General features: G+C 34.5%; 1 protein-coding gene across 1 annotated transcript in view; it reads left to right on the top strand.

Annotated features, from left to right (window-relative positions):
* The window catches only part of LOC130243144 (dynein axonemal heavy chain 11), a 140820-nt gene that overhangs the window by 7664 nt on the left and 105392 nt on the right, over positions 1-27764 (top strand). The window contains 18 exon segments of the mRNA XM_056475211.1: positions 50-154; positions 236-631; positions 710-1042; positions 2428-2682; positions 6409-6578; positions 6699-6921; positions 9119-9235; positions 9319-9405; positions 9532-9690; positions 9792-9875; positions 11308-11466; positions 14230-14352; positions 14448-14570; positions 21221-21445; positions 23147-23238; positions 25824-25950; positions 26542-26590; positions 26593-26690. Of these exon segments, the coding sequence (XP_056331186.1) occupies positions 50-154; positions 236-631; positions 710-1042; positions 2428-2682; positions 6409-6578; positions 6699-6921; positions 9119-9235; positions 9319-9405; positions 9532-9690; positions 9792-9875; positions 11308-11466; positions 14230-14352; positions 14448-14570; positions 21221-21445; positions 23147-23238; positions 25824-25950; positions 26542-26590; positions 26593-26690 (2925 nt within the window).

Here is a 27764-nt window from a genome sequence, read left to right as displayed (position 1 = left end):
GATTTGTTCAGTGTATTCATTTGCATAATGTTGAACTTTTTCACCTTAGCTGATTGCTGTGCTCAAGGACGTGAAGCATCTGAAAATGTTTAATCAAATGAATATCCCTTCCACTGCTATGAAGGTGTATGAAAACAGGCAGATATTTTTTGAGGTTAGTGAATGCTCAGTTCATCTGTTATCAGTTTTTGCAAGCTATGGGGTCATTAGAGCTAATGTACCTGTTTTCCCTTAGAACCTTGGGAGCCTACATTTATTGGTGCAGTGGTACAATAAGGTGAAACAGACAACACTTGAAGTGGAGGCTCCTCTTCTGAAAGAAGAGATGAAGACTGTTGACCAGCAAATCCATCGAGCAGAAACTGAGCTTACATGGCAAAACCAGAACAGCTGGAAATATATCTGCATGCTTAAGGACACCGTCTATCAGCTAGAGAGAAGACTCCAGAAAACTAAAGACAATATTGAGATGATAAAAGCTCAGATGAAGGGATGGAGCAAACATCTGACATTTTGCAGAAAAGATCACAAGAAAGACATGGTACTACAACTAGAAGATAAAGCAACGATAGTGGCACAAAGTTACAGCCTCATCAGGAAAGATGCAGAAATTATCCACAATTTGTTACAGGTATGGATATGCTGTATTTATCAATTCTTTTTTTAATACGTTCTTCTCTAACATTGCTGTTTCTTATATCCTTCCCAGGAGAACATGATCCTTTTTGAGGCCGATAGTTCTTCAGATGAATGGAAAGCATATTTAGAGTATGTAGATGATATGGTGGTGGAAGGATTTTTCAGAGTGATCTCGACTTCTCTGGAGTTTTTCATTGAGAACATGGAGGGATCAGTGAGGCAGGCTCCCTTGTTTGAGGCTCAGATGCTACTGATGGGATCTGAGATTCAATTTAAACCATCTCTTGATCCAGATGGTGGGGATGGACTTTATGAACTGGTGGAGGAATTACTTGGTGATGTGTTCAAGATGTCTGCTCAAGTCAAGAGAGTGGCACCACACCTCATTGTGGAGGACTACCAGGTACAAGATGAACTTTTAAATTTACAGTCCCATTTTAAAGTCTTGCTATTTAAAATAACAGCAAAAATTTGCATTTACATGTGTGCGAGTAAAGACAGTTTAATTCCAAGTGACCCAGAACTTGAAGGAGCATAGTTGAGAGTTTAAAGGCCCACTTAGTACTCCTAAAAATTAGGGGGGATCAATCATTTTACCTCTATGTATCAGAGCGAAATTTCCCCAATGGAAAATCATAAATGTCAAACATGTTAGAGCTCTGCTGTTAAAAACTAAGCTCCGAATTTTAATAGTGGTGCATTTTTTGAAAATCTCAGAAACCATGCAAAATCGATTTCTTGAACAATTTTTCGCTACTGCTCCAGTTTACAACTGGTATAAAGATGCATTGTTGTTGATCCAATAACAAGCGGACAATGTTATATAAGTGTAAACAGGGTCTGTAGCAGGCATGGGCAAACTCGATCCTCGAGGGCCGGTGTCCCTGCAGAGTTTTGCTCCAACACTAATCAAACACACCTGAACACCCTAATTAGTGTCTTCAAGTTCACAAGAAAGCTACAAGCAGGTGTGTTTGATTAGGGTTGGTGCAAAACTATGCAGGGACACCGGCCCTCCAGGATTGAGTTTGCCCATCCCTGGTCTGTAGTTAGAGCTTATTCTCTTTTGACCGCTTCCAGTTCCAAAAGAAAAAAAAAAACATTTAGAATGATTTCATAGTGTAAACAATCATGATGTTTAATCTGTTCAAGCAGACACAAAAAAATGCCTAAATTTATGTCTAATTGAAAAGTTAATATTTTTTTGTATATACATTTGAAGTCAATTATTAGCCCCCATTTGAAATTTTTGTTCTTTTTTAAATATTTCCCAAATGATAGAGCAATGACATTTTCACAGTATTTCAGATATAATTTTTTCTTCTGGAGAAAGTCTTATTTGTTTTATTTCAGCTAGAATAAAAGCAGATTTAATTTTTTAAACACCATTTTAAGGTCAAAATGAGTAACCTCTGAGCTATATTTTTTTTCAATAGTCTAAAGAACAAATCATCGATATACAATAACTTGCCTAATTAGCCTATCCTGCCTAGTTAACCTAATTAAATAGTTAAGCCTTCAAATGTCACTTTAAGCTGTATAGAAGTGTCTTGAAAAATATCTAGTAAAATATTATGCACTGTCATCATGGCAAAGATAAAATAAATCAGTTATTAGAAATGAGTTATTAAAACTATTATGTTTAGAAATGTGTTGAAAAAAATCTGCTCTCCGTTAAACAGAGATTGGGGAAAAAAATAAACAGGGGGGCTAATAATTCTGGGGGCTAATAATTCTGAATTGAAGTGTACATACGCATGTAATATTTTTATTTTATGCCTCATTTAGGTAGACGTCGAGGACATGATGGATCTCTTAGACCTCCGGCAGGAAATAATGGAGAAAGTTGAAGAAGTCATGCAGAAAGCCTCACAATACCAGGACACATTTAACCGCTACAGTCCACTGTGGCTTGATGACAGGGCTGAATTTCTCAGGCAGTTTCTCCTGTATGGTCATGCGCTGACAGCTGAAGAGGTGGAAGCCTATGGAGAGGATGCTTTTCCGGAAAATCCTCCAACCACAGTGCAATTCAAAAAGCAGGTAAAGACATTGAGATTTTAATGTGTCTCTCAAAATATCAAGAGATCGAAATGAAAGAGCAGCATGTTGACAGAGGAGTTTCTGATAAACACTTGCATTCATTCTGCCATGTCACTGTATAAGCGACCCAAATCCTGATGCAAAACATCCACCTTAAAAAAACTAACTTTTGATTTTCATGTGTTCATTTTGATAATAATTTCAAAATGGCAGGAAACCAAAGAAATGGATGGTCTTTTCAAAATGGCTGGAAACCAAATTAAACACAAAAACAATATTCTCCTGCACAGCTCTTGCTATTATGTATTCTTTGACAGCAAGGGGCCCCATGGTGGTTTGGTGACCCTATGCATCAAACGTGCTTACAGGGCGGATTAGCTCTGATGAGAGGGGTCTGGATGCAGACCTGGTGCAGTGCAATCTGAACTGCATGCAATGCTTTTTAATGCGCTCACCTAACCCCACCCCTAACCCTACCCCTCACAGTGATATCACTAGCTCCATTGAATGCATTATGTCTGACATTGCATCTCTGAGATACGCAATCTGAGTTTGCATCATCAAGGCTGCATCCAGATTTCTATTGGTTCTGATTATACTTATTGCTGAAGCTCATATTTCGACCAGCTACTCTTACTGTGGCTGACAGGGTCTTGTTCTTCCCTTTGCCCTTCATCTGGACAATCTGCTGTGTGAGATTTTCAGACACTTTAGAATGGCTCGCCATCTTGCAAAGTCAATGAAAGCAGGAAAGTTTGGCTTCCAGTTAAATATGTTTTTTTTTTTCCTTCAGATTATTAAGGAAATAACCACCGGGCTTCAGATTAATACTAATAAATTGGAGATTTCTGGAAGTAATTTGATCATTGCACTTTTTTCAGAAATATTATTTTGTAATATATGCCTCAGAATAAATGTAACTCATAAAATATGCTTAAAATCTGGACTTTAATTTCTGCCAGAATTGCCTCATGTGAAAAAATTAGGGCACGCTATGAAAGCCTGGGTATTTTGTAAGGTTTTTTAATATATAGTTGTTTAATCTCAATTTTAACAATGCAAAAAGTTTAAGGTGACATAACTAAACAATTGAAACTGAAAAAAACTTCAAGATCATTTCTGAATGGAATTCTACAAAAATGCATATTCTAACTGAGAAAAAAGTTAGGGCACCCTACCCCTTAATAGCTAGTGTTTCTCCTCTTGGCTGAAATAACTCCAGTGAGACATTTCTTGTAGCCATCTACCAGTCTCTGACATCGGTCTGAGGAAAGTGTAGCCCACTCTTCTTTTAATTCTTTAGCTGTAAGATGTTTAAAGGGTTTCTTGCATGTACAGCTCGTTTCAAGTCACCCCACAGCATCTCAATGGGATTACAATCTGGGCTTTGTATTGGCCATTCCAGGACTCTCCATTTCTTAGTTTTCAGCCAGTCCTTGGTTGATTTACTTGTATGTTTTGGGTCATTGTCATGCTGCATGGTCCAGTTTTGTTTCAGCTTTAATTTTCAGACAGATTGTCTCACATGTTCTTCAAGCACCCACTGATACACCATAGAATTCATGGTGGATTCTATGATTGTGAGCTGACCCGGTCCTACTGCAGCAAAGCAACCCCAAACCATGACACTCCCACCTCCGTGCTTCACAGTTGGTATGAGGTTCTTTTCCTGGAATGCTGTCTTTGGTTTACACCAAACATGTAGTTTGTTCTGGTGTCCAAATAATTCAATTTTGAATTATATTTGAATTATTCATCTGTCCAAAGAACATTATTCCAGAAGTCCTGGTCTTTGGCAATATTCTCTCTGACAAACTTCAGTATGGCCTTGATGTTTTTCTTAGAAAGCAAAGGTTTCCCCCTTGTATATCTCCCATGCAAGTTAAACATGTGCAGACTCTTTCTGATTGTAGAGGCATTTACTTTCACATCAACAGTAGTCAGAGCCTGTTGTAGGTCCTGTGAAGACATTTTTGGAGACCTCTTTTAGCATCTTGCAGTCAGCTCTCGAGATAAACTTGCTGGGATGACCATACCTGGGCATGTTGGCAGTTGTCCAATTATAGGTCATTTTGAGGGATGTAAACGAAAACAATGGTCCCAACGTATTTCCTCTTTTACATTTTGAAGTTTCCGAGAATCCAAAAAGAGCCACATATTGATAAATAATATCAGGATAGCTCTATTAACATTAAGTTACAATTGAATTGCCTCTTGTTACAGTTATGAAAGCAAGAAATGTTCATGGGCCAATGACATAACCACACTGAAATGGTCTATAGATTATTTTATGGACAGTGGAATGGCTCATTTTAAAATCTTTTGTGATCTTTTTAAATCCCTTACCAGATTCGTAGGTTGCTACAATTTTTTTCTGAAGGCCTCAGACAGCACCTTTGCTCTCACCATGGTCACTTCAACAGTCAGGAACTCACCAAAATAAATGTCAGAGATTTAGAAAGGGCAAGCCTCATTCAAAATGCTTATGATGCTTACAAAATGCTTAGTAACGATTTATTAATAACATGCACCTGTTTTAGTACACCTGTTTGTGATTGGAGCCATTTTAAGTGTGAATAAATGTGAGGTGCCCTAACTTTTTCCTAAGTTAGAATGTGCATTTTTGTCGAATTAAATCTTAAATGTAAATAAAAGTTGTTGCTTTTTTCAGTTTCAATTGTTTAGTTATATTACCTTAACCTTTCAGTATTGTTAAAATTCTGAATAAATAACCATATATTAAAAACCTTACAAAATACTCACTACAAAATTTTTTCACAAGACTGTACATAAATTGTAGCTTGCTTTTTAAGCTAATTTAGCTATTTACAGTACAGTGCTCAGCATAAATGACTACATTCTTTTCTAAAATGAATAATTTTTGCCGTTGAATATAGCCAATATATTTTGGTTCATTTAAACAAAACAGTTTTATTAAAAAGTTGTATTCATTTAAATAAAAGTCTGGTTATCTAACTTTTTCTCTTTAGGAATAGAAAGATAATACATTTAAATTCAAAAGGGTAATTGCAAAGAAGAAATACAAGCTACAAAAACAACTAAATTTGATATTTTTTTATGTTTCTTTGATTTTTAATTTTTTAATTTTTTTTTATTTTACATCAACATGTTAATTTGGGTGTACAGTTTTTGGAATGTGATCTTAAGTGTTTTGTTTGTTTGTTTTGTTAGATTAGTTCCAATTTTGGCTTTGGTACTGACTAATCTAATGTACAATTGAATTCAGTTATTAGCCCCCTTTGAATAGTTTTTTTCTTTTTTTAAATATTCCCCAATTGATGTTTAACAGAGTAAGGAAATTTTCACAGAATGATAATATTTTTTCTTCCGGAGAAAGTTTTATTCGTCTTATTTCGGCTAGTATAAAAGCTGTTTAAAATTTTTTGAACACCACTTTACGGTCAAAATTATTAGCCCCTTTAAGCTATATTTTTTAAGCCTTTAAATGTCACTTTAAGCTGTATAGAAGTGTCTCTATTAAACAGAAATTGGGGAAAAAAATAAACAAGGGGGCTAATAATTCTGACTTCAACTGTATATGCACAAACATATGATAAGCATCCAATGGAAAATATTCATTTAATAGAGAGAGCTGTGATTGGTGCACTCCTTTATGCTGAGCACTATATAAGAGCTTGAACTATTTTCTAATATCAGTGTAAAGGGTTTGTAATTTTATTTGTGAATTGTTTCCTTTCTCAACAGATAAATTATTATGAAGAAGTACACAGAGAAGTCAGCCGTTTAGAGGACTGGCAGGTATTTGACGGTTGGTTTAGAGTGGATATCCGATCGTTCAAAATGAGTCTTTTAAACATGATCAAAAAATGGAGCTGGATGTTTAAGGAGCACCTGATGTCTTATGTTACAAACAGGTGAGAGCCCTGTCCGTAATTACACAGAAAAAAAACACCCTAATTTTCCTCTAAACTCCAAACACTTTCCTCAGTCAATAAAAGTAATCAGTTTCTGCTGATTTGTTATCTGTTCTTCAGCATTGGTGAGCTGGTGGAGTTCATGGAGCAGGCTAAATCCAGGCTTAAAGAGCCAGTGTGCAGTGGAGATTACCAGGCTCTTGTTGAGGTGAAGGGCTTCCTGCTGGCTATCAGAAACCGACAGCATAGTACAGACCGGCTTTTTGAACCTGTCCGTGAAGTGGTCGTTCTTCTGGAGCAGTTTGGGGAAACCTTACCTGACAGTATTTACATTCAGCTCGAGGTGAGCGATTTCAAAAGCACTTTACAAGATTTTGTTAACAGAAACTGACAGTTTGCTGTTAATTTAATTACCCTCTGGCCATCTATAATGTAATGTGGAATATTAAAGTTTATTTGTTTAATTAATTTGATGAAACTCTTTCATTTCATCTTCATTAAAAAAGTTTTTTTCTTATATTGTGTATAAGCTATTTAAAAGTTTGAGGTTAGGAAGGACACAATGAATTGATAAAAAGTGACAGAAAACATTGACAATGCTATTAAAATTAGCTTGTAAGTAATTCAGGTTTACCATAAAATATATTAAATATTCATTCATTTATTTATTTTCCTTCGGCTTAGTGCCTTTATTTATCAGGGGTCGCCACAGCGGAATGCGCCGCCAACTTATCAAGCATATGTTTTTACACAGCGGATGCCCTTCCAGCTATAACTCAGTACTGGGAAACACCCATACACTCTCACAATCTCACGCATACACTTTGGACAATTTAGCTTACCCAATTCACCTATAGCACATGTCTTTGGGCTGTGCGTGAAACACCCAGAGGAAACCCACGCAAACACGGGGAGAACATGCAAACTCCACACAGAAACGCCAACTGACCCAGCCGGGGCTCACCCACTGAGTTCAAACCACTGAGCCACCATGTCGCTCTTTATTAATTATGTGTATTATTACATTTATATTATAATTCAAGTATTAGCACAGCACAGTACAGTTCATAGTTCATAACATTACTGTTTTACTCTCTGTTACGATCTAATAAATTCAGCCTTTGTGAGCATATCTTTTTCCTAATATCCTTTTAAAAATCTTGAGTGATAGTTTAATTAATTATTTGTTTACTTTATCACAGCACGTGCTATATATTAAAAATCTTTTTAATTAAATTAATAAAATGTATAAATTTTATACATTTGTATTTTAATTACATTTTTTAAAAGATATTTGCAAATTATTCCCAGTACTGGGTTGCAAAATATATGTTGGAAAAGTTGGCGGTTCACTCCGCTGTGGCGACCCGTGATAAATTAGAGACTAAGCCGAAGGAAAGTGAATGAATTAATGAATTTGCTAATTACATTATTGCTTGCATAACAAAACATAAAGACGTCTGTTTTAATGTAATATAAATATTTTTTAAGTTTAAGTTTTTTTTAAAGTTCATTAAGGGTATGTTCACTATGTCTATTATCGACATTGATTACCTATATTTAATAGAGTAAGTAGTATAATCAAGCTGAATGAACCTTAAAATGTAATCATTTAATAAATTTTCATTTAATTATATTATTCATTCAGTTTCTTTTCTGCTTAGTCCCTTTATTAATCTGGGGTCGCCACAGCAGAATAAACCGTCAACTTATCCAGCATATGTTTTACGCAGCAGATGCCCTTCCATCCGTAACTCATCACTAGGAAACCCCTATACACTCTCATTCACACACATACACTACGGACAATTTAGCTCACCAAATTCATCTGTACCACATGTCTTTGTACTGTGTGGGGAAACCGGAGCAAGAAACCCACGTGAACGCGTAACATGCAAACTCCACACAGTAATGTCAACTGACCCAGCCGAAGCTCGAACCAGCGACCTTCTTGCTATGAGGCGACAGCACTACCTACTGCGCCACCGTGTTGCCTTATTATACTGTCCAATATTTATCACTTGTTAGTGTTTTATTTTCAATTATTTAGACAAAATGGTTCAGATTTTTAATTGGCCTTAAAGGGATATCATATTAAAACATTTTTTTCATTCACCCTCAAGTTTATCCAAACTATTATTATTTCCTTTTTTCTGTTAAACACAGAAGAAGATATGTTAAAGAATGTTGGAAACCAATAGCCTTTGACAACCATCGCAACAAAAACAAATACTATGGAAGTCAATAGTTACTGGTTTCCAGAATTCTTCAAAATATCTTCTACAATGTTAAATAGAAAAAAAGAAACTAAAACAGGTTGGTGACAACACTGTAAAACCCAACAGTCAACTTTATCAAATGCAATGAGTGTAGTTAACTCAAAATTGACTGAAAGTTAAGTCTACTCATTTGAAAAGAGTTTTGAACTCAGTTTGAGTTACCTTATATTTTGAGTTTTACAGTGAAGTGAAGGATCTGTTTACCATTACAATAATAGTAAGCTTATTGGCTGTCCTACATTACTCTGTTGACTGTATCAGGAGTTGCCGGAGAAGTGGAACAGCCTAAAGAAGTTTGCCTGGACAGTGAAACACGAGATTGCTCCTCTTCATAATGCGGAGGTGGCTATCATACGCAGGAAGTGTGTAGACTTTGAGGTGAGCTTCCTATTAAACAATGTCTTTGTTATTCGAAAGTGTTTTTTATTGTACCTTTTTTTAATTCATGTCTTATTTTTCAGAAAAAGCTGTATCAGTTTAGAGGAAAGTTCAAAACAGAAGCTCCTCTTCAGTACAACACAGAGAAACCTTATGGTCTCCTGGATAAAGTAAAGATTTACTGCTGCTGATTCAAATAATCATACCACACTATACAGCAGTGTTAATTTTCATATATTTCCATACATTGACATTTTGTTATATAAAGACATGAGATTATTCTGTTTGTTTGTCAGTGTCACATGGAGATGCTGGCTTTAGAGGAAGAGAATGCAGATCTCCAGGAGTCCTGTAAGCTGTTTGAAGTCAGCAGTCCTGATATTAAACAGCTCAGGCTCTGTCAGAGAGATATTGCTGTTCTAAAACAGCTCTGGGATCTGCTGCTGTGTGCTCAGGTGGATCAGTTTGACCTGATTAAAATTTTTGATGGAAATTCTGATTTTTGGATTTTGTTTAGCTTGAACTGTCCATTTAATTTATTGTTATGCCCTGACAGTGCAGTATATCAGCCTGGACAGGGACGAAGTGGAGAGAGATCAACGTGGAACAGATGGAGACCGAGCTAAGGAGGTTTACAAAAGTAAGAATATCATCAGAATATCCGAAAATGAATCTTAGGCATTTTTTTTTTGTGTATATCCCACAGATATATAATTTTGAGCAGAAAAAAAGTCTGAATTGTGAGAAAAAACACAGTTTTTATTAATCTACAAGAAAAACAGATATAAACTTTCAATTCCAAGAACAAAAAGTTAAACATAAAAATCCAGAGTTATGTATTAAAGGTGTTCAATAAAAGTAAATCTGGGTATACCTAGGCATAGTTGAATAATAAGAGTTAAAAAAATAATAAAAGGTCACTTTCTATGTCAGCAGAACCTAAATGAGCGTCAGAAGTTCAGCTGCCAAATGCAGACTGATATGTTGCACACAGGATTATTAATATGCATGGCCCAGGCTGTTTTTGATTGGCCATAACATTTTCTAGTGTAAATACAACAATAATAATTTTCCTCCTTTAATTTTTTTGAGTAAGTTAATTTTTTAACTAAGTTTATTTTAAACCTACTATGTATTTGGGACTCTTGTTTTGAAAACAGAAGATGCAGCAAAGTAGAGCTAGCAGAGCAAGCCCCCTAAATTGTTTTCTATGTGTTGATAAGCAACGACCCTTTGAGCCATCTGTTCACTTGCACGTCAGGAAGCAAAATGCTGGATATACAGATTATACATTTATTCAGCTCCACCGCAAAAAGGCATAAACAATTTCTACATTTTTTATTTTATTTATCATGTTAATTGTGATATTTGCAGCACATATTTGTAATGACAACAAACATCTAGAATTCTGGGTATTGTGTTTAATGCATCTTTGAGCAATGTGTTAAATCACTCAGCTCCTACTCAAATTTTTCTGGAGTGAAAGAAGGCTTAAAGGCAGAATTATGAACAAAATTCATAATTACAAGATTCCAACAAGAAAGTCAAACAAGATGTATAATTTAACAAGTCAAAACTGAAAGGTGTAAGAATGCAAAGGAAAGTCATATTTGCAAGTTACAATTTTGAGATGTAAAGTTAGAAAATGTAGTCCAAGAAAAAGGTAAAAATTGCAAGATTCCAAAAAAAACTAAATTGTTGGATGTAAACTAATAATTAAAAATTCAATAATTCAAATTTATAATTTACAGAAAAAAAAGTCAGAATTGCCTAATGTAAATTCAGAATTCTGAGAAAAAAGTACAACTTTCTAAACTTCTTTGTAAGGAAGTGAGGAAAAAATTGTAGACAGCAAAAAGTCAGAATTGCATGACGTAAACTCAGAAATTGTAAGAAAAAATGTCAAACTGTGAGATGCAGCTCAGAATTTGAAAATAAATAATGGTCAGAATTGTGAAATGTAAACTTGGAATTGTAACAGTGTTTTGCAGTTATCTTTTTTTTCCTTTTTAATATTATGTGCTAGCTTTGTTGTGTTTCTTACATGTAGTACTCATTTTATATCTGGCCAGGAAATGCGGGCTCTTGATAAAGAGGCACGTGTTTGGGACGTGTATGTGGGTCTGGAGCGTGTGCTTAGTGATCTGTTGGCTTCTCTCAGAGCTGTGACAGAACTGCTGAATCCGGCAATGAGAGACAGGCACTGGGCCCAGCTGATCAGCACTACTGGGGTGAGAAAGAAGACAGTACCAGACTGGAATTTCACAAAATGTTATGAACTGCTTTAAAAATATAGATTACACAGCCCTATATAAACCCTAATATAATTTCAGTTTTAACACATTAAAGGGATTTCCACAATTTATTTGATTTTACTCAGCTCATGCTTGTAATGTTTCAAACTCATAATTTTCTTTTGTTCAGCACAAATTCAGATTGTTACTGTTCATTCTTTTCATGCAATGAAAGAGAATAGTAACCAAAATCACAATAAGTACTGTGATGAATGTATCCACACAGTTATGTTTGTTTTTATGTTGCTGTTTGTCATTTCTGAGGCCTATGGCTATTGCTTGTATTCTTAACTTTTTCCACTTGTGTTCTATAGAAACAACGCAAATCATCTTTAACCAATAATCACTTTTATTCTTTCACTTTCATTCCTCTTTCTATTCATAATTTCAACGTTTTTGATCAAACTAGCAAAGTTTTTTTGTTAGAATGTTTTATTTGTTAAGATGAATTAACCATAAATAAAACAAATAATTTAAACATTTATTAAAATAAATATATTTGACCTAAACTAGAAGTGAACATTTGTATTACATTTCAAGAACAAAATGTAGAACATTAGAAATGCTGAGCTAGAAACCTAGAATAAAAAGCATGTTTTAGATGTAAATTTAGAATACCAATAACAGAAAAGTTAGGATTGCAAGACCTAAATTCAGAATTCAATATTCATAATTTCAAGATTTCAACAAGAAAGTCAAAGAATGTGATGTAAAATCACAATTACAAATAGCAGAAATGAAAAGTGCAAGATGTAATGTTATTTATTTTAGTAAATGTAATGCTCATTAGTTTTATTTTAATGATCTAGGCGCAAAGTCTAAAGCACATTGCACAAAAGCGTTAAGGGCGTTTCTGAATCCACTTATGCTCTTTTAAGGATTCAAACATACAGTTTGTGCCGCAGCACATGGTCTAACAGGGTTGTGCTTATTCTTTTAATGAGTTATGAGTGTGTTTTGAGCATAACAAGTCTCATAACTTGCATAACGAGTCTCATCTCCCATTCCCTTTAAAACTCATTTGCGTTGCACCATGGCACATTTGCTATTTACATGGCGCACTTGGTGAGTAGAAAAATTGAATGAAAAAACTGAATGCTTCACTAGCGAGTTAAATAGACCATCTGCAGAGAGAATAAAGAATGAGCCTCCTCCATTCGGCCTCTTTACTTTACTTTTACTCTTTACTCCTTTACTTTTGTGGATAACGAAACGATGTTGTACACACTCCACTAAAACATCCAGTAGCCTACATGTTTAATTTGGTTTAAGCACAAATATTTGTTCCAAAACTATTTCTAAATTCAGTTTTTTTCAATTTCCAGCAAATGAATAAATGAGCAATAGTATGTTATATGCAATAATTGTGTTCAAACACACGTCCTATTCTTATGCCCCATGTGGTGATGCATCTCCAAAATCTGACAGACGGACAAATCTAAACTTGTTTTTAAACTGCTAATAATAATAACAACATTATAATAAATATGCCCCATGTGGTGATGCATCTCCAAAATCTGACAGATGGACAAATCTAAACTTGTTTTTAAACTGCTAATAATAATAACAACATTATAATAAATATGCTAATTGTCATGAATAAACTAAAAAAAGCCCCCAGACATGAAGAAAGTATAGAGGCAGTGGTTTTTATATTTATGTAGTAAATATATAAAATAATAATAATTTAAAAATAATAACAAAAGTAATAATTTTTGATGGCGCAGTGCCGCAGTAGGTAGTGCTGTTGCCTCACAGCTAGAAGGTCACTGGTTCGAGCCTCGGCTGGGTCATTTGGCGTTTCTTTGTGGAGTTTACATGTTCTCCCTGCATTCGCGTGGGTTTCCTCCGGGTGCTCCGGTTTCCCCCACAATTCAAAGACATGTGGTACCGGTGAATTGGGTAGGCTAAATTGTCCGTAGTGTATGTGTGTGTAAATAAGTGTGTATGTGTTGTTTCCCAGTGATGGGTTGCAGCTGGAAGGGCATCCGCTGCATAAAACAAATGCTGGATAAGTTGTCGGTTCATTCCACTGTGGCGACCCCAGATTAATGAAGGGACTAAGCCGAAAAGAAAATGAATGAATGAATGAATGAATGAATGAATGAATGAATAATAATTTTTGTAACATTTTAACCTTTTGTTTATTTTTTTCATATGTAAAGATATTTGTGTATTGCTGCACATTCTTTGTGTATTAAGGGTTTAAACCTGACCAGCTTTCACTTGGTCAGTGGCACGGTCTATTTCTGTTCCTGAAAATAGCAACGCGTCAACAAAACACACATCCTTTATAGACCAGCACACCCATGAGTCCACAAAGTAGCGCAAATGGATTTACTATTTAAACAACGTGGCGGAAAATGTGAAAATTAGGGATGCGCTGTCTGAAAATAACAACAAATCTTGCCAAACATGTCTTGCACCTTATTGCAGCGGGTGTATGATAGGGCCCTTAATGTTAGTTGTTAGGTTCAAGATTAGTTAATGAATTAATAGATTTACTTATATTAAATAATATGGCCTTATTGTAAAGTGTTACTTTTTGTAATGTTGGCAGATTTCTCTGAATATAAAGCATTCTATTGTGTTTCTCAAGTAACTCTATGTTGTTTTAAGTTGTGTGCCTATTTGTGTTGAAGAGTAAAGCCTGTAAATTAAGCCAAATAATAATTTGTCACATTTACACCATTGTCTTAGGTTAATTTCACACTGTCTAAAGGAACAACGCTGGAGGATTTTCTGGCTCTGCAGCTGCACAGATATGAAGATGTGGTGCACAGTACTGTTAGCAGAGCAGTCAGAGAGATCACCACTGAGAAGGTCTCACCTCACACAGAATCTTTCTTTGTGCTCTATTCACTGTTTTACATTTTCGGGGAATGAGTAATATTATTATTTTTTTATTTCTATTGAAGGTTTTGACTGAAATTAGCCAGATGTGGGCTCGGATGGAGTTTGCATATGAAGAGCATTACCGCACCGCTACACCAATGCTGAAATGCAGTGATGAGCTTTTAGAGAGTCTGGAGGAGAGCCAGGTATAGTGGAAAACATTTTTTGTTTTTATTATTATTGTATTCAAGTACATTTTCAAGCATCTGTACACTACCTGACAAAAGTCTTGTTGTCGATCCCGGTTGTAAGAGCAACAAATAATAACTTCTAGTTGATCATTTGGAAAAATGTCAGAAGGTAGATTTTTCTGATGAATCATCTGTTGAGCTGCATCTCAATCATCATAAATACTGCAGAAGACCTATAGGTACCCACATGGGCCCAAGATTCTCACAGAAATCCGTCACGTTTGGTAAAGGAAAAATCATAATTTGGGGTTACATTCAGTAACTCTAAATGCAAGAGATCTGCAGAGTGGATGGCAACATCAACAGTCTGAGGTATCAAGACATTTGTGCTGCCCATTACATTACAAACCACAGGAACGAGCAAATTCTTCAGCAGGATAGTGCTCCTTCTCATACTCCAGCCTCCACATCAAAGTTCCTAAAAAAAAAAAAGGTCAAGGTGCTCCAGGACTGGCCAGCCCAGTCACCAGACATAAACATTATTGAGCATGTCTGGGGTAAGATGGAGGAGGCATTGAAGATTAATCCAAAGAATCTTGATGAACTCTGGGAGTCCTGTAGAAACGCTTTCTTTGCCATTCCAGATGACTTTATTAATAAGTTATTTGAGTCACTGCAGAGATGTATGGATGCAGTCGTCCAAGCTCATGGAAGTCATATACAATATTAATTCTCTTTCCACTGCACCATGACTTTATGTTCTATACTGTACATTATTTCTGCTTAGTGACAAGACTTTTGTCTAAGCAAAGTCAGTTCTTACTGTCCTAATTAAATAATTAAAAATCAAGGCATGAACATATTTTATTTTGGTAAAATAAGCGTATTCTAGAGACCCTTGCTTTCCATATTAGCCAAAGATCAACTAGAAGTCAAATGATTATTTGTTCTTAATAAAACTTGGATATGCAACAAGACAGTCAGTGTAGTGTGCTTCATTTGACAAGTTTTACGTCACTACATTACACGACATACTATTGTAATTTTACTTCATTATATTTCATAAATGCAGTGAAATAAATTTATTGTGAAGTGGAATAAAAAATCACCCATTTAGGGGTGTTTAAAGCAATAGTTTACACCAAAAAATAAAGTACACTCAATATTTATTCACTCTTGTATGGTTTCAAATCTTTATGAATTATTTTATTCTGTTGAACACAAAAGAACATATTTTTAAAGAATATGGAAACCATTGGCAAAAAACAAAACAAAACAAAACAATGGAATCCAATGGCTACCAGTTTGCCACATTTTTTCAGATATCCTCTTTTGTGTTCAGCAGAGGAAAGAAACTCAGACTGCTTTAGAACAAGTGGAGAGTGAGTAATTGATGACGGAAGTTTCATCTTTATTGAACCATCCGTTTAAAAGTGGTCTTTAAGTTCTGAACAATAGTTTTTTGTTGTTGTTGTTGTTAATCTGTTACAGTAGTTTAGGAGATCATACTGAACAATTCTTCCATAAACTAGACTCATCTGATTATATCTGTCCTCAAGTCAACAGTTCATTGATTTAAAGCTGATTGGAGTGAGTCCCCTGTTAACAATTCGGAGCGAATCTCCAGTTAACGACTTGCTGATCCAAGAGCAAGTGCAGAGTCTTCATCTTGTATAAAACAGTTTTAATTAAAAAAAAAAAAAACACACACACATTTTGCTCTGTGCGACACCAGTGTTTATATTGTACATCTTTATGATATACTAGCCATTTTGTTATACTTTTACTTGTTTGCGCACTTGAATTACCAATACTTTTCCATATGATTATTATCAGCAAGTTTTTGTCATACAATATTTATTTATATATTTGCTAAATAAACAAACATTTATTGATATATTTACTTTTAATACTTAAATACAAAACACTTTTGCACTTTCACATGAGTAAAATTGAAAAGGAGCTTGAAACCTGTGCGGGAAAAACATTTTATTTGGGGATCTGTACTTAAATGCTACACTGATTTTATACTTATCAGAAATGCTATCAAGCTGTTGCTTGGCAAAATAAGCTTGATGTGTCCTGGGTTTTTATCTCCTTCTCTGTGAACATCCCACTGTACCCACAGAACGATCTTTCATTGTCAGCCGGCTGTATTCATTCATCTGATTTATAGAGACCACACATTGCTGGCTTTGTTATCGCGCTGTATGTGCAGGGGCCAAAATCTAGCCGAACACATCACTGTTGACAATAAGTCTGCCGTCTGTGCGAAACCGGCCCCCTCACACCCACATGTCTGAAAACATTAAAGACAACAGACGTCCACTAACACTGCATGGACATGAAAACAACACAGACACCACACTGGAAGAAACTAAATAAATAAATAAATAAATAAATAAATAAATGAATGAATGAATGCATAAATATTAAATAAAATTGACATTATTTTCAAGTAGTTTCTTTGTATTAATATTTATTTTTAACAAACAACAACAAAGACCAACCTCAAAAATCCAAATATAAAATGTTATATCATCTCAATGCACACATTGTCTTTAAACAGCAACAAAATGTTTAGATACATGAATTATTTTTGGCATCTAAGTAGAAATAAATAAATAAATAAATAAATAAATAAATAAATAAATAAATAAATAAATAAATGAATGAATGAATGAATGAATGAATGAATGAATGAATGAATGAATTAATTAATTAATTAATTAATTAATTAATTTAGAAAGAAAGAAAGAAAGAAAGAAAGAAAGAAAGAAAGAAAGGTTTCAATCTCATTCTGAGAATCATGTCTGTTATTTACGTTCACACTAAGAGGGCATCTCAGTGAGGGTAAAACACATGCCAGACTAATTAGTTGTTCATTCCGCTATGGCAACCCTGATATAGCAAGGACTAAGCCGAAGGAAATAGAGTAAGTGAGTGAGGGAGTGAAAAATGAATGAAATATATTCGGTTACCCGTACTTGGAATCAGCACATAGTTTTACCATGTTTGTAGCATAAACACTCTTGATCCAAAATATTACAAAAATTCTTTATGGCATTGGGCTTAATCATTTGTCATTGGATGCAGTTTACAGATGAAGTCTTCCTAGAGTGGGAGAGGGGCTTTAGTCAAGCAGGTGACAAAGAACCTGATGGTCACTCTGAAAGAGTTTCTGTATTGCTCTGTGAAGAACAACCTCCCAGAAGAAGAACCATCTCTGCTGCATTCCACTTCTTAGACCTGGTGTACATTTCCGAAAACCATCGTTAGCCAAATAAGGTTGCAAGTTCCGTTGTTACAAACATAGTTCGTTGATTTGGTGTTTTTCAAGTCCGTCGTTCCAATGAACATTCGCAAACTGCGTCGCAAACTTGTATGCTTGCAACTACACCTCTGGAGCTGTAGTAGGAAACATAGTTCTTGACTGTCTTCTATTCCCAGTTATCCCCATGCCCTATTCTTTTAGAACATGTTAACATTTAAACTTGGAATTTTCTTTTTCTTAAAAGCATGAAAACTCATCACTCTTAGGTGTAATTTGCTTTCAAAGTATTTTTGCAGTTCAGTTTAAGCGATCTTCATGTTTACAATTGATTTGCCTTCGTAGTGCAGTTTGAAAACATTGCTGTCATTTTAAACACAGCCATGGCTCATGACGAAAGCTATAGGTGACCTATTATTTAAAAGCAGAGTTTACGTTACGTTTCCAACGCTACTGAAAACAAAAAAACATAGTATACGTTAATGGTTTTAATTTATAGGAGGTTTTTTATTAAGTGTCTGTACTGTATGTGACATGGACCTGTTGGTTAGAACATTTCTGCAGTGGTTTGCATGTGTCAAATTGTAAAAAGTAGACTTAAAAAATAAATAAATAAATAAACAATATCCTACTTATACTAATGATTATTAATAATAATAGTAATAATAATTGTCATCATCATCATCATCATTAATATTATTATTAAAGTATAATTTTTAATTTCCTAATATATAATAAATATTAAATTAATTTTTTTAATAAATAGCCTCATTATTTATTTCTTTATATGATGTATATATGATATTGGAATACATGTTAGCTTTTGTAAGTATTTTATTGTTTTAGAATAGAATGTTCTCAATAATATTTGTAAAGGAAGCACAGGCCCCATATGTGCCATTTACATACATTTCAATTAATATGGAAAACGAGTGCATGTTTTTACCAAAAGTAATATTGGATTTTTTTTATGCATTTTACGTTTGCATGTGAAACAATATAATTTGCACAAATAAATTATGGAGTTCTTCTCTAAAGAAGTTGTTACTCCACCCCATTTAGAGCATCATTATGGGCATTTTTTGTTATAACTAACGTGGTTCAAACAATGGATCTGCGACAGAGCAACTACGGCTTTTGGGAAACACTCGTCACTTCATCATTCTTTTCCGAGTTACGTTGTTGTTTGGGAAACGCACCCCTGTATGGTACAATCCTCAATCTCCACTGCAGTCCACCTGGAGCTTGTCAAAGGCACCTGAAGCTCTCTAAGACCATAAGAAACTAAATTCTAAGAACTGAAGAAACAAAAGGCATCTACACAGCAATGGTGGCAAAGAGACCAAGCCTGAAATGGCATAAAACCACTATTTGATGAAGTTTCACAGACTATTTAATGCAGAAAAGTGTCTTTACACTGCATTAGGGCCTAATTAAATCAGCTATGTGAAGATTGCTAAAGATTGACCTCTTAGTCTGAAAGAAACCAGGCACCGATTATCAACAGGCCATCCCTACAGTAAGGTGTGCAGCAGAGATGTTTTCAATGGAAAGATAAAAGCAGCAATTTACAGAAATATCCTTAATGTAAACTTGTTCCAAAATGCTCTGGACTAAAGACTGGGGCAATGGTTCAGCTTTCATCAGGACAACAACCCTAAGCACACAGCCATTATATAACAAAGGATTCGATTCAATTCACCTTTATTTGTATAGCGCTTTTACAATGTAGATTGTGTCAAAGCAGCTTCACATAAAAGGTCATAATAAATTGGAACAGTGTAGTTCAGTTTTTAGTGTTTAAGTTCAGTTGAGTTGAGCTCAGTTCAGTGTGGTTTAAAAATAACTACTGAGAGTCCAAACACTGAAGAGCAAATCCAACGATGCGCAGCTCTACAGATCCCAAACCATGCAAGCCAGTGGCGACAGCGGAGAGGGAAAAAACTTCACTAATTGGCGAAAGTAAAAAAAAAAAAACTTGAGGGAAACCAGACTCTTTTGGGCACGACCATTTTAATTTCTCCGCTGACTAAACGCCTTGTGCAGAGATGCAGTCTCAGCGGCAGAGGCTGGAAGCTGGCCTCAGCGAAGACTCGTCTTGTCCCTGGAGTGTCACAGGAATCAGTCTCATGTTCTCCACTCCTCCATGACCACCACAGTAGCTGCTCAGGATACGGCCTGGTCCAGGATATGGAAACCTTGGAAACATCTCGTCGTTGGTCTTCGATTGAATCAGTGACTCTGCATAGTTTGAGGGCCTCGGGAAGAGTATCCCTAGGTGGAAATGGAGAATAAAGAGAATAATTAGCGTAGCTGATGTTCATAGTGTATATAAACAAGATGCTGAAACCTGTGTGGAAACCTGCTAAGTGGTGCACTGAGTGTATGCTTTACTAAAAAGATAGGTCTTTAATCTAGTTTTGAATTGGGAGAGTGTGTCTGAGCTACGGATGTTATCAGGAAGGCTATTCCTTAGTTTAGGAGTTATAAATGAGAAGGCTCGACCTCCTTTACTAGAATTTGCTATTCTAGGTACTACCAGAAGCCCTGAGTTTTGAGATCTTAAAGAGCAAGTTGGACTGTAGCGAGACAGAATGTTGGTTAGATAAACAGGAGCTAGATTATTTAAAGCTTTTATGTAAGAAGCAATATTTTAAATTCAATACGAAACTTAACAGGATTGTCTACAGGACTACACTGTGAATGTCCTTGAGTGGCCCAGCCAGAGTCCAGATCTGAACCCAATTGAACATCTGCATAGAGATCTTAAAATCACCCATCCAACCTGATGAAGCTCAGGAGGAAGGTCCTATGAAGCTTCTAGCATTGTTCTCAAGACTTGAGACTGTAATTGGAGCTAAAGGTGCTTAATCAAAATATTGAGCAGTACTTATTTTTCTGTTCATTCTTTAGCAAATATTTGAAGCAATCATATTTCACATTGTAATTTGTTTGTTGGATTTTGAAGAAAGTAATGAATTCAATTAATTTTGGAATATGGCTGTTACATACCAAAATGTTGAACAAATGACATGCTTTCTTCTAAGCAAGTGCTGTACCCTTAAGAAAATATATTGACTTATTGTCGCGACTGGCTTGCTTGGTTTGGGACTTGTGGAGCTGGCCATCGAAGGATTTGCTCTTCAGTGTTTGGACTTGAATTTTAAACCACACTGAACTGAACTAGTGAACTTCACCTCTGAAAACTGGACTGACACAGTTTCAATTAGAGCTTCTACATTTTATTAAGCTGCTTTGACAGTCTACATTGTAAAAGTGCTATAGAAATAAACATGAATTGAATGGAATTAAATGGCACTTGCCTAAACTGTACTAGGATCTGTTCTAATTCACTGCTGGCTCTGAATGTGCATCTGTGTCTGTTTTTTGCCAGGTGCAGTTGCAGGTGCTGCTGTACAGTAAGCAGGCAGTGTTTTTCCATGAGCAGGTGCTGGAGCTGCAGGCCCAGTTGACTCAGGCTGACTCAGTGCTGCTGCTGTGGCTGGAGGTGCAGAGGACCTGGGCTCATCTGGAAAGCATCTTCATGAGCTCCGAAGACATCCAACAGCAGCTGCCAGAGGAGGCACAGCAGTTCAGCTCCATCGATTCAGACTTTAAGGTCAGCTGGATTTAACCTCATACAGTTAAAGTCACAATTGTTAGCCCCCCTGTGATTTCTTAATTTTTTTTAAATAGTTCCCAAACAATGATTACCAGAGCTAGGAATCTCTCACAGTATTTCCTTTATATTTCTTTTCTTCGGGAGAAAGTCTTAATTGTTTTATTTCGACTACACTAAAATCAGTTTTTATTTTTTGAAAAAAAAAAAAAAAACATTTTAAGGTCAGTATTAATAGCCATCTTAAGCAATATTTTTTTATTACAGAACAAAACACTGTTATACAATAACTTGCCTAATTACCCCAACTTTAACCTAATTTACCTAGTTAAACCTTTAAATTGCACTTTAAGCTTGCATCTTGAAAAAATCTAGTAAAATATTATGTACTGTCATCTCAGTACAGATAAAATAAATCAGTTATAAGAAATTGGTTATTAAAACTATTTGTGTTAAAATAAATTTCTTTCTGTTTAACAGATATTGGGGAAAAATATATAGGGGTCCAAACATTCAGGAGGACTTATTATTCTGACTTCAACTTTATGCAACTGATACTGCACGCTGCAAGGTTTTAGGGTACACTATATGTTTTCCATAATTTTATGTTGACTAACATCAAGATTTAAAAAATTTTCAAGTGGTCTGTATTCATTTTTAATTCTATAAAAATATACTGGTGCTAAAACCATGGATTAATTCCTAGAGAATATAATCTTTCATCAAATATAATTTTCATATACACTTCAATTTTTACAAATAAGCCGCTATCAATAAGTAATTAAACAACAGTAAAAAAAAGGAAATAAAATTGTCAAATAGTCAAATGATAATACTTTAAGCATACAATGTTGTCATATATCAGATATTATATTACACCAAAGATTAACTGTTTAACTCAATTTAATTAAATTCACCATATCTTTATGTCTTTAACTATTAACATTTAAATTAATATTTTGATGCAATTCACTTCTTCACTACTTCACTTCTTTTACATTTATGTACCATAGTTAATAAAATGTGAAGTGGGATATATATTTGTTTAATTTATTTGGATGAACATACAGTGGAAGTCAGGATTATTAGCCCCCTTTGATTTATTTATTTATTTATTTTTTAATATTGTTTAACAGATCAAGGAAATTTTCACAGTATGTCTAATAATATTTTTTTCTTCTGGAGAAAGACTAATTTGTTTTATTTTGGCTTGAATAAAAGCTGTTTTTTTTTTTATCCATTTCAAGCTCAAAATTATTAGCCCCTTTAAGCTATATCTTTTTTTGATAGTATACAGAACAAAACATTGTTAAACAATGATTTGCCTTATTACCCTAACCCCCCTAGTTAACCTAAAAAACCTAGTTAAGCCTTCAAATGTCACTTTAAGCTGTATAGAAGTGTCTTGAAAAATATCTAGTCAAATAATATTTACTACAAAGATAAAATAAATCAGTTATAAGAAAGGAGTTATTAAAACTATTATGTTTAGAAATGTGTTGAAAAAATCTCTCCGTTAAACAGAAATTGGGGGAAAAAATAAACAGGGCGGCTAATAATTCAAGGTGGGCTAATAATTCTGACTTCAACTGTATATATGTTGTTTTATGGTGACAATATGTTTACAGTGAAGAAAAATTCATATGCCAAGTGTATGATTTATTGTACTGTGTGTGTTTCTTTGTGTGTTGATGTGTGTAGGACCTTATGTTTAAAAGTGTCAATACGAAAAATGTCATTGCTGCAACCAACAGACCCAATCTTCTACCAACACTTGAAGATCTGCAAAGGAGGTCTGTGATATTTTATTTATTTATTTATTTATTTATTTATTTTCCAAATCTAAAAGAATTTTGGCAAAATTGCAATTCAACTTTACCTTATGTACACAGTACTTATAAAACTAATGTTATTAAGCTCAAAATTCCATAATTTCATAATTAACCATAATTACATCAATTTAAACACTGTAATCACGTTAATACCACTCCTACCAATCTTTAATGTAAACATATGTCACTTGTTTATCATTTGTCTTGTGATTTATGATATATGAATAATGGAAGTGGAAAGCACACGTCTTTCTTATTAAAAATCTGAATAAGGAATGTTAAATTTGAACAGGAATGATTTGCTTGTGTCATCTAAAGATCTTATCGTGTTTAATATTATTCACAATTCACATACTTGAATGAAATAACAATAAAGAAATAAATTAGATTTTTTTTATGCTTAATTTTTTTATTGCCAAAACTGATTTGGCATTAGTAACTATCTTTCACCATTAGACATGGGCTGTGAAGCACAGAGCGTTTCTTGTTCTTGGCACATTTTCAGTCAGATCTGTGAGTTTAGTGAATCGTTAGCTGGAGACTTGTTCTGACCTGATCATTTGATTCAGTGAGTCATTCACTCTAGAGTCACTCTGACTGAATCATTTGAATTAGTCTCTGACTTGAGACAATCATATAAGTCCAGTTGATGAAAGAATGTCAATGAATCGGCCTGTTCACAAATTTAACACCTCTGACATCAAGCATCTATAAACAGGTCACACTTTATCCTGTTAATAACTTTTCATTCTGAAACTTTTTATTCTGCAGTATTTATGTAGTAGATTAAAAAGTGCATTATTATAGAGTAAAAGTAAACATTTTCCAAAATACGAGTACACAATATTTCAATAAAGACACTGTGTTAAAAAATATACTAAGGTGCACCAATGAATTAAAAATACTTTGTTGCTGTCTAGGGATGCACCGATATGGATTTTTTTAGCCGATATTGATAACCGATAACTCTTAAGATTTCTAGGCCGTTAACCAATATACTATAGCTGATAAACAAAAATATTTCAAAATGTGATATTTTTATACAGTAAATAACTGGTTTTATTTAAAAAAAAACTTCATGAAATATGTAACTGATATTATGAACTTAATAGCCTACTCAAAGCATAAAAGCTATAATTTCAAAATTGCAAGGTGATTATATATTCACAATTTCACATAAATCAGCATGCCAAAAACAACTTATTTCCTTTTCTTCACATAGCAAATTATCATGCAACTTGACTGTTGCATAAAAATAAGTTAATAGGTTAAAAAACAAAATGGAATTTAATTTACAAGCAAGTAAAATCAATATATTTTAATTTAAGAACTGAAACCAACTCAAATGTTCTCGAATAAAACGTGTTACAGTAATGTACATATGCACATGTGTTTATTGCCAGAAAAAGTGTTTTTGAGAGGGTGTTTTGGCAGTTCAGTGCCACCATGCAACCGAAAAGCTATACAGCTAAGGTCAATTTAGAAAATGCGGCATACATTTGCCGTTTTAGATTCTTTTGAACACATATAGGTGCTGCTTGTCAATCAGATAGCGCTTCAACGCTTCAACGCTTCAACGCTTCAGTTCTTGCTGTCAATTGTGGGAAAAATTTCAATGAAAGGTTGATAAAGTGCTGTGAGTTTAAAAGTTTAACTGCAGGCGCTACGTGATTTGGTGCACATGTCAGAGTCATGTGAGCGGAGTCAGATTTTGTTACAACACCTGAGCACTGAGCAGCGATGACTATATAATATACCATAACATATAACAATATAATATAATATAATATAATATAATATAATATAATATAATATAATATAATATAATATAATATAATATAATATAATATAATATAATATAATATAATATAATATATGTGTTTGGGGTGCTGTGAAGGCTCTGTTGGCACACTATGTGTGTGCGTGCTAATAACAATCACACGCACTCGTTATAATCATTATAAATATGCCGATCAAACTGAAAACAATCTTACATCATCAACACATGGCAAGCACTGCGTTGATAAGAACAAATAATCATATTCGATTACAAACAGCCGAACGAGTTGTTTAGCACGTATGCATCGCTGCTATTATGTTTACACATGTAATATCTTTCCTGAAGCAATTCAAACCAAAATAGACAATGAAACTCTATCAAACATTAATACAATGATAAGGAACATGGTTACTGACTGAGTTATTAACGCACAGCAATACCACACAAAGAAAGGATGGACTTAATGGACTTGTTTATGGAATAAACAAAGTGAGGAAAGTTCTGAAGGACAAGTCTGAACAAGTTCAACCCACACGTGCGCGAGGCAGGCAGTTCAGTACAATCACATGATCTATCGGCATAAAGATATCGGCCTAATTTTGACATCGGACTGTTAACATTAAAAATAGCATTTATCGGTCGATAACGATATGGCCGCTGATATATCGTGCATCCCTATTGCTGTCCACCACTGGAAATCTCATTATTTGTGCATTGCCTCAGACAAAAATAAAACATTTCTTTAATATCCTGTTATCCATCCTAGACTGGCTGTATGTGAGAAAGCTCTGGCCAAATACCTGGAGGCCAAGAGAATGGCTTTTCCACGTTTCTACTTTCTCTCCTCCGCTGATTTACTGGACATCCTTTCCAAGGGCCGCCAGCCTCGACAGGTACTGCTGAAGTAGTCAGCATTTCATTTCAACGTTATATAACACTCTGTGTGTTAGTTTGAACCAGTTTGAAAGTTTAATTAGTTTCAGATTCCTCTAATTACACCTCTCATTTCAGGATTACAGTAATTCGTAAACAGGTCAACTATAAAGTATGCAGTCGTTCCTGACTGTAGTCGTGATTGATATTTTACATTGCACCATATTTCTTCATCTCTCATCTCAATTGCGTATAATAACCTTTATCTCAGTGATTACACTTTTTTCATCATTACAGTGATAATTCCTACTCTATGTAATAGCATTATGGTAAAAAAAACTGAATGTTCTACGGTTGGATTGATTCTGACCTCCTCCTTTGAGCCGATCCTCCCACATATGAGCAGGTTTTCTCCTGAACCGTTCAACCAGAACAGGGTCAAAGTGCTGGTTCTCATTGTACCTCGGTTAGAATAAGAATTGCAAATATATCCACAATCATATCATTATCTATGGATATGCCGTACATAACTGCACAGATTGATTCATTATGTTCAGAGGTGCTGTATATTGTTCTGTGAAAATAATGCTTTATGGATCATTGCTTTTTAGGTTACCTGTCACCTGGGTAAGCTTTTTGACAGTATGACTGATCTACAGTTTCTGACAAGGAGGGGGAAAAGGCCACATCTGCGGTGGGAATGTTCAGCAGAGATGGAGAATATGTTTCGTTCTGTTCACCATGTGACTGCGTTGGACCGGTAAATCCCATCTATTAAGCATCTAATTACATCAAACTCTGCTGTTTTAAAAGTTAACTTTTAATAGTTAAAGGAAACTGAGTTAAAGTTGCCATGCAATTAAAATGTACTCTTCTTATTTTTATTGTTATATAGTAGTACTTGTTATAAATGATGCATCTGTGCTTTCTACTATCCTCCTGAGACCCAAAGAAGAAGTCTTTTTTCAAACTCAGACAACATGACATGGCTGTAAAGGGATATTAATCCAACATTAATATTACAAAAAAAAAAATTTTGGTTGTATGCATTTTTTTCCTTTTGTATTGAAATCACTGAAACAGTTTAGTCTGAAAGAGAGCCGAAATCAAAAAAAAAAAAAAGTTATGTTAATCCAAAACAAACTCAACATAAAACCGATTTAAAACTGATTGTCATTCTGAACTGTTTCAGTTGTTTAACGGTAATACTCCTGCTCTCTTTTTGGTAATGCAAAGAAACATTGGTAACACTTTATAATAACTACACCCTATGAATCATTTATTAAGCATTAGCAAATAGTTATTCATTATATGTTAAGCATCAACTCTAAATTAATAAACGTTAGTAATCAGTTTATAACCGCAGCCACAAATGCTCTTGACTCATAACCACATTTATAATGTGCCTAATGATTGTGTTTTCATACTTTGTTAATGATTCATTTTTCATTACTAAATTAAGTATTGCATTATTTACAAACCAGTTAATTAAGAATAGTTGGTGGTTTTTAAAGATCATTCAGAATGCATAAGTAAATGATTAATATTTTTTTAATTTTTAATACATTGATTTAATAAATTTATTAATAAAAAATGTATACATTTTATAAAATATTTATTATTCTTATTATTGAGGCATTTACTATAATAGTTAATTTGTGTGTTCCCTCCTCATCTGACAGCTCTAAGTCAGAGTCTCCCTCAACTAGAGAATCCTCTCTGCTTCAGTTCTGCCCCCTACAACATGCAGTCATTAATTACAATAAGATCGTCCTGGTGTCCACTATAGTTGACATTTAAAAAAGAATGATATTGTGAAACACAAACAATTTGA

The sequence above is a fragment of the Danio aesculapii genome, chromosome 16 (genome assembly GCF_903798145.1).
Source record: "Danio aesculapii chromosome 16, fDanAes4.1, whole genome shotgun sequence".
NCBI classification, from domain to species: Eukaryota; Metazoa; Chordata; class Actinopteri; order Cypriniformes; family Danionidae; genus Danio; species Danio aesculapii.
This window is presented reverse-complemented; position numbering and strand designations above follow the sequence as displayed.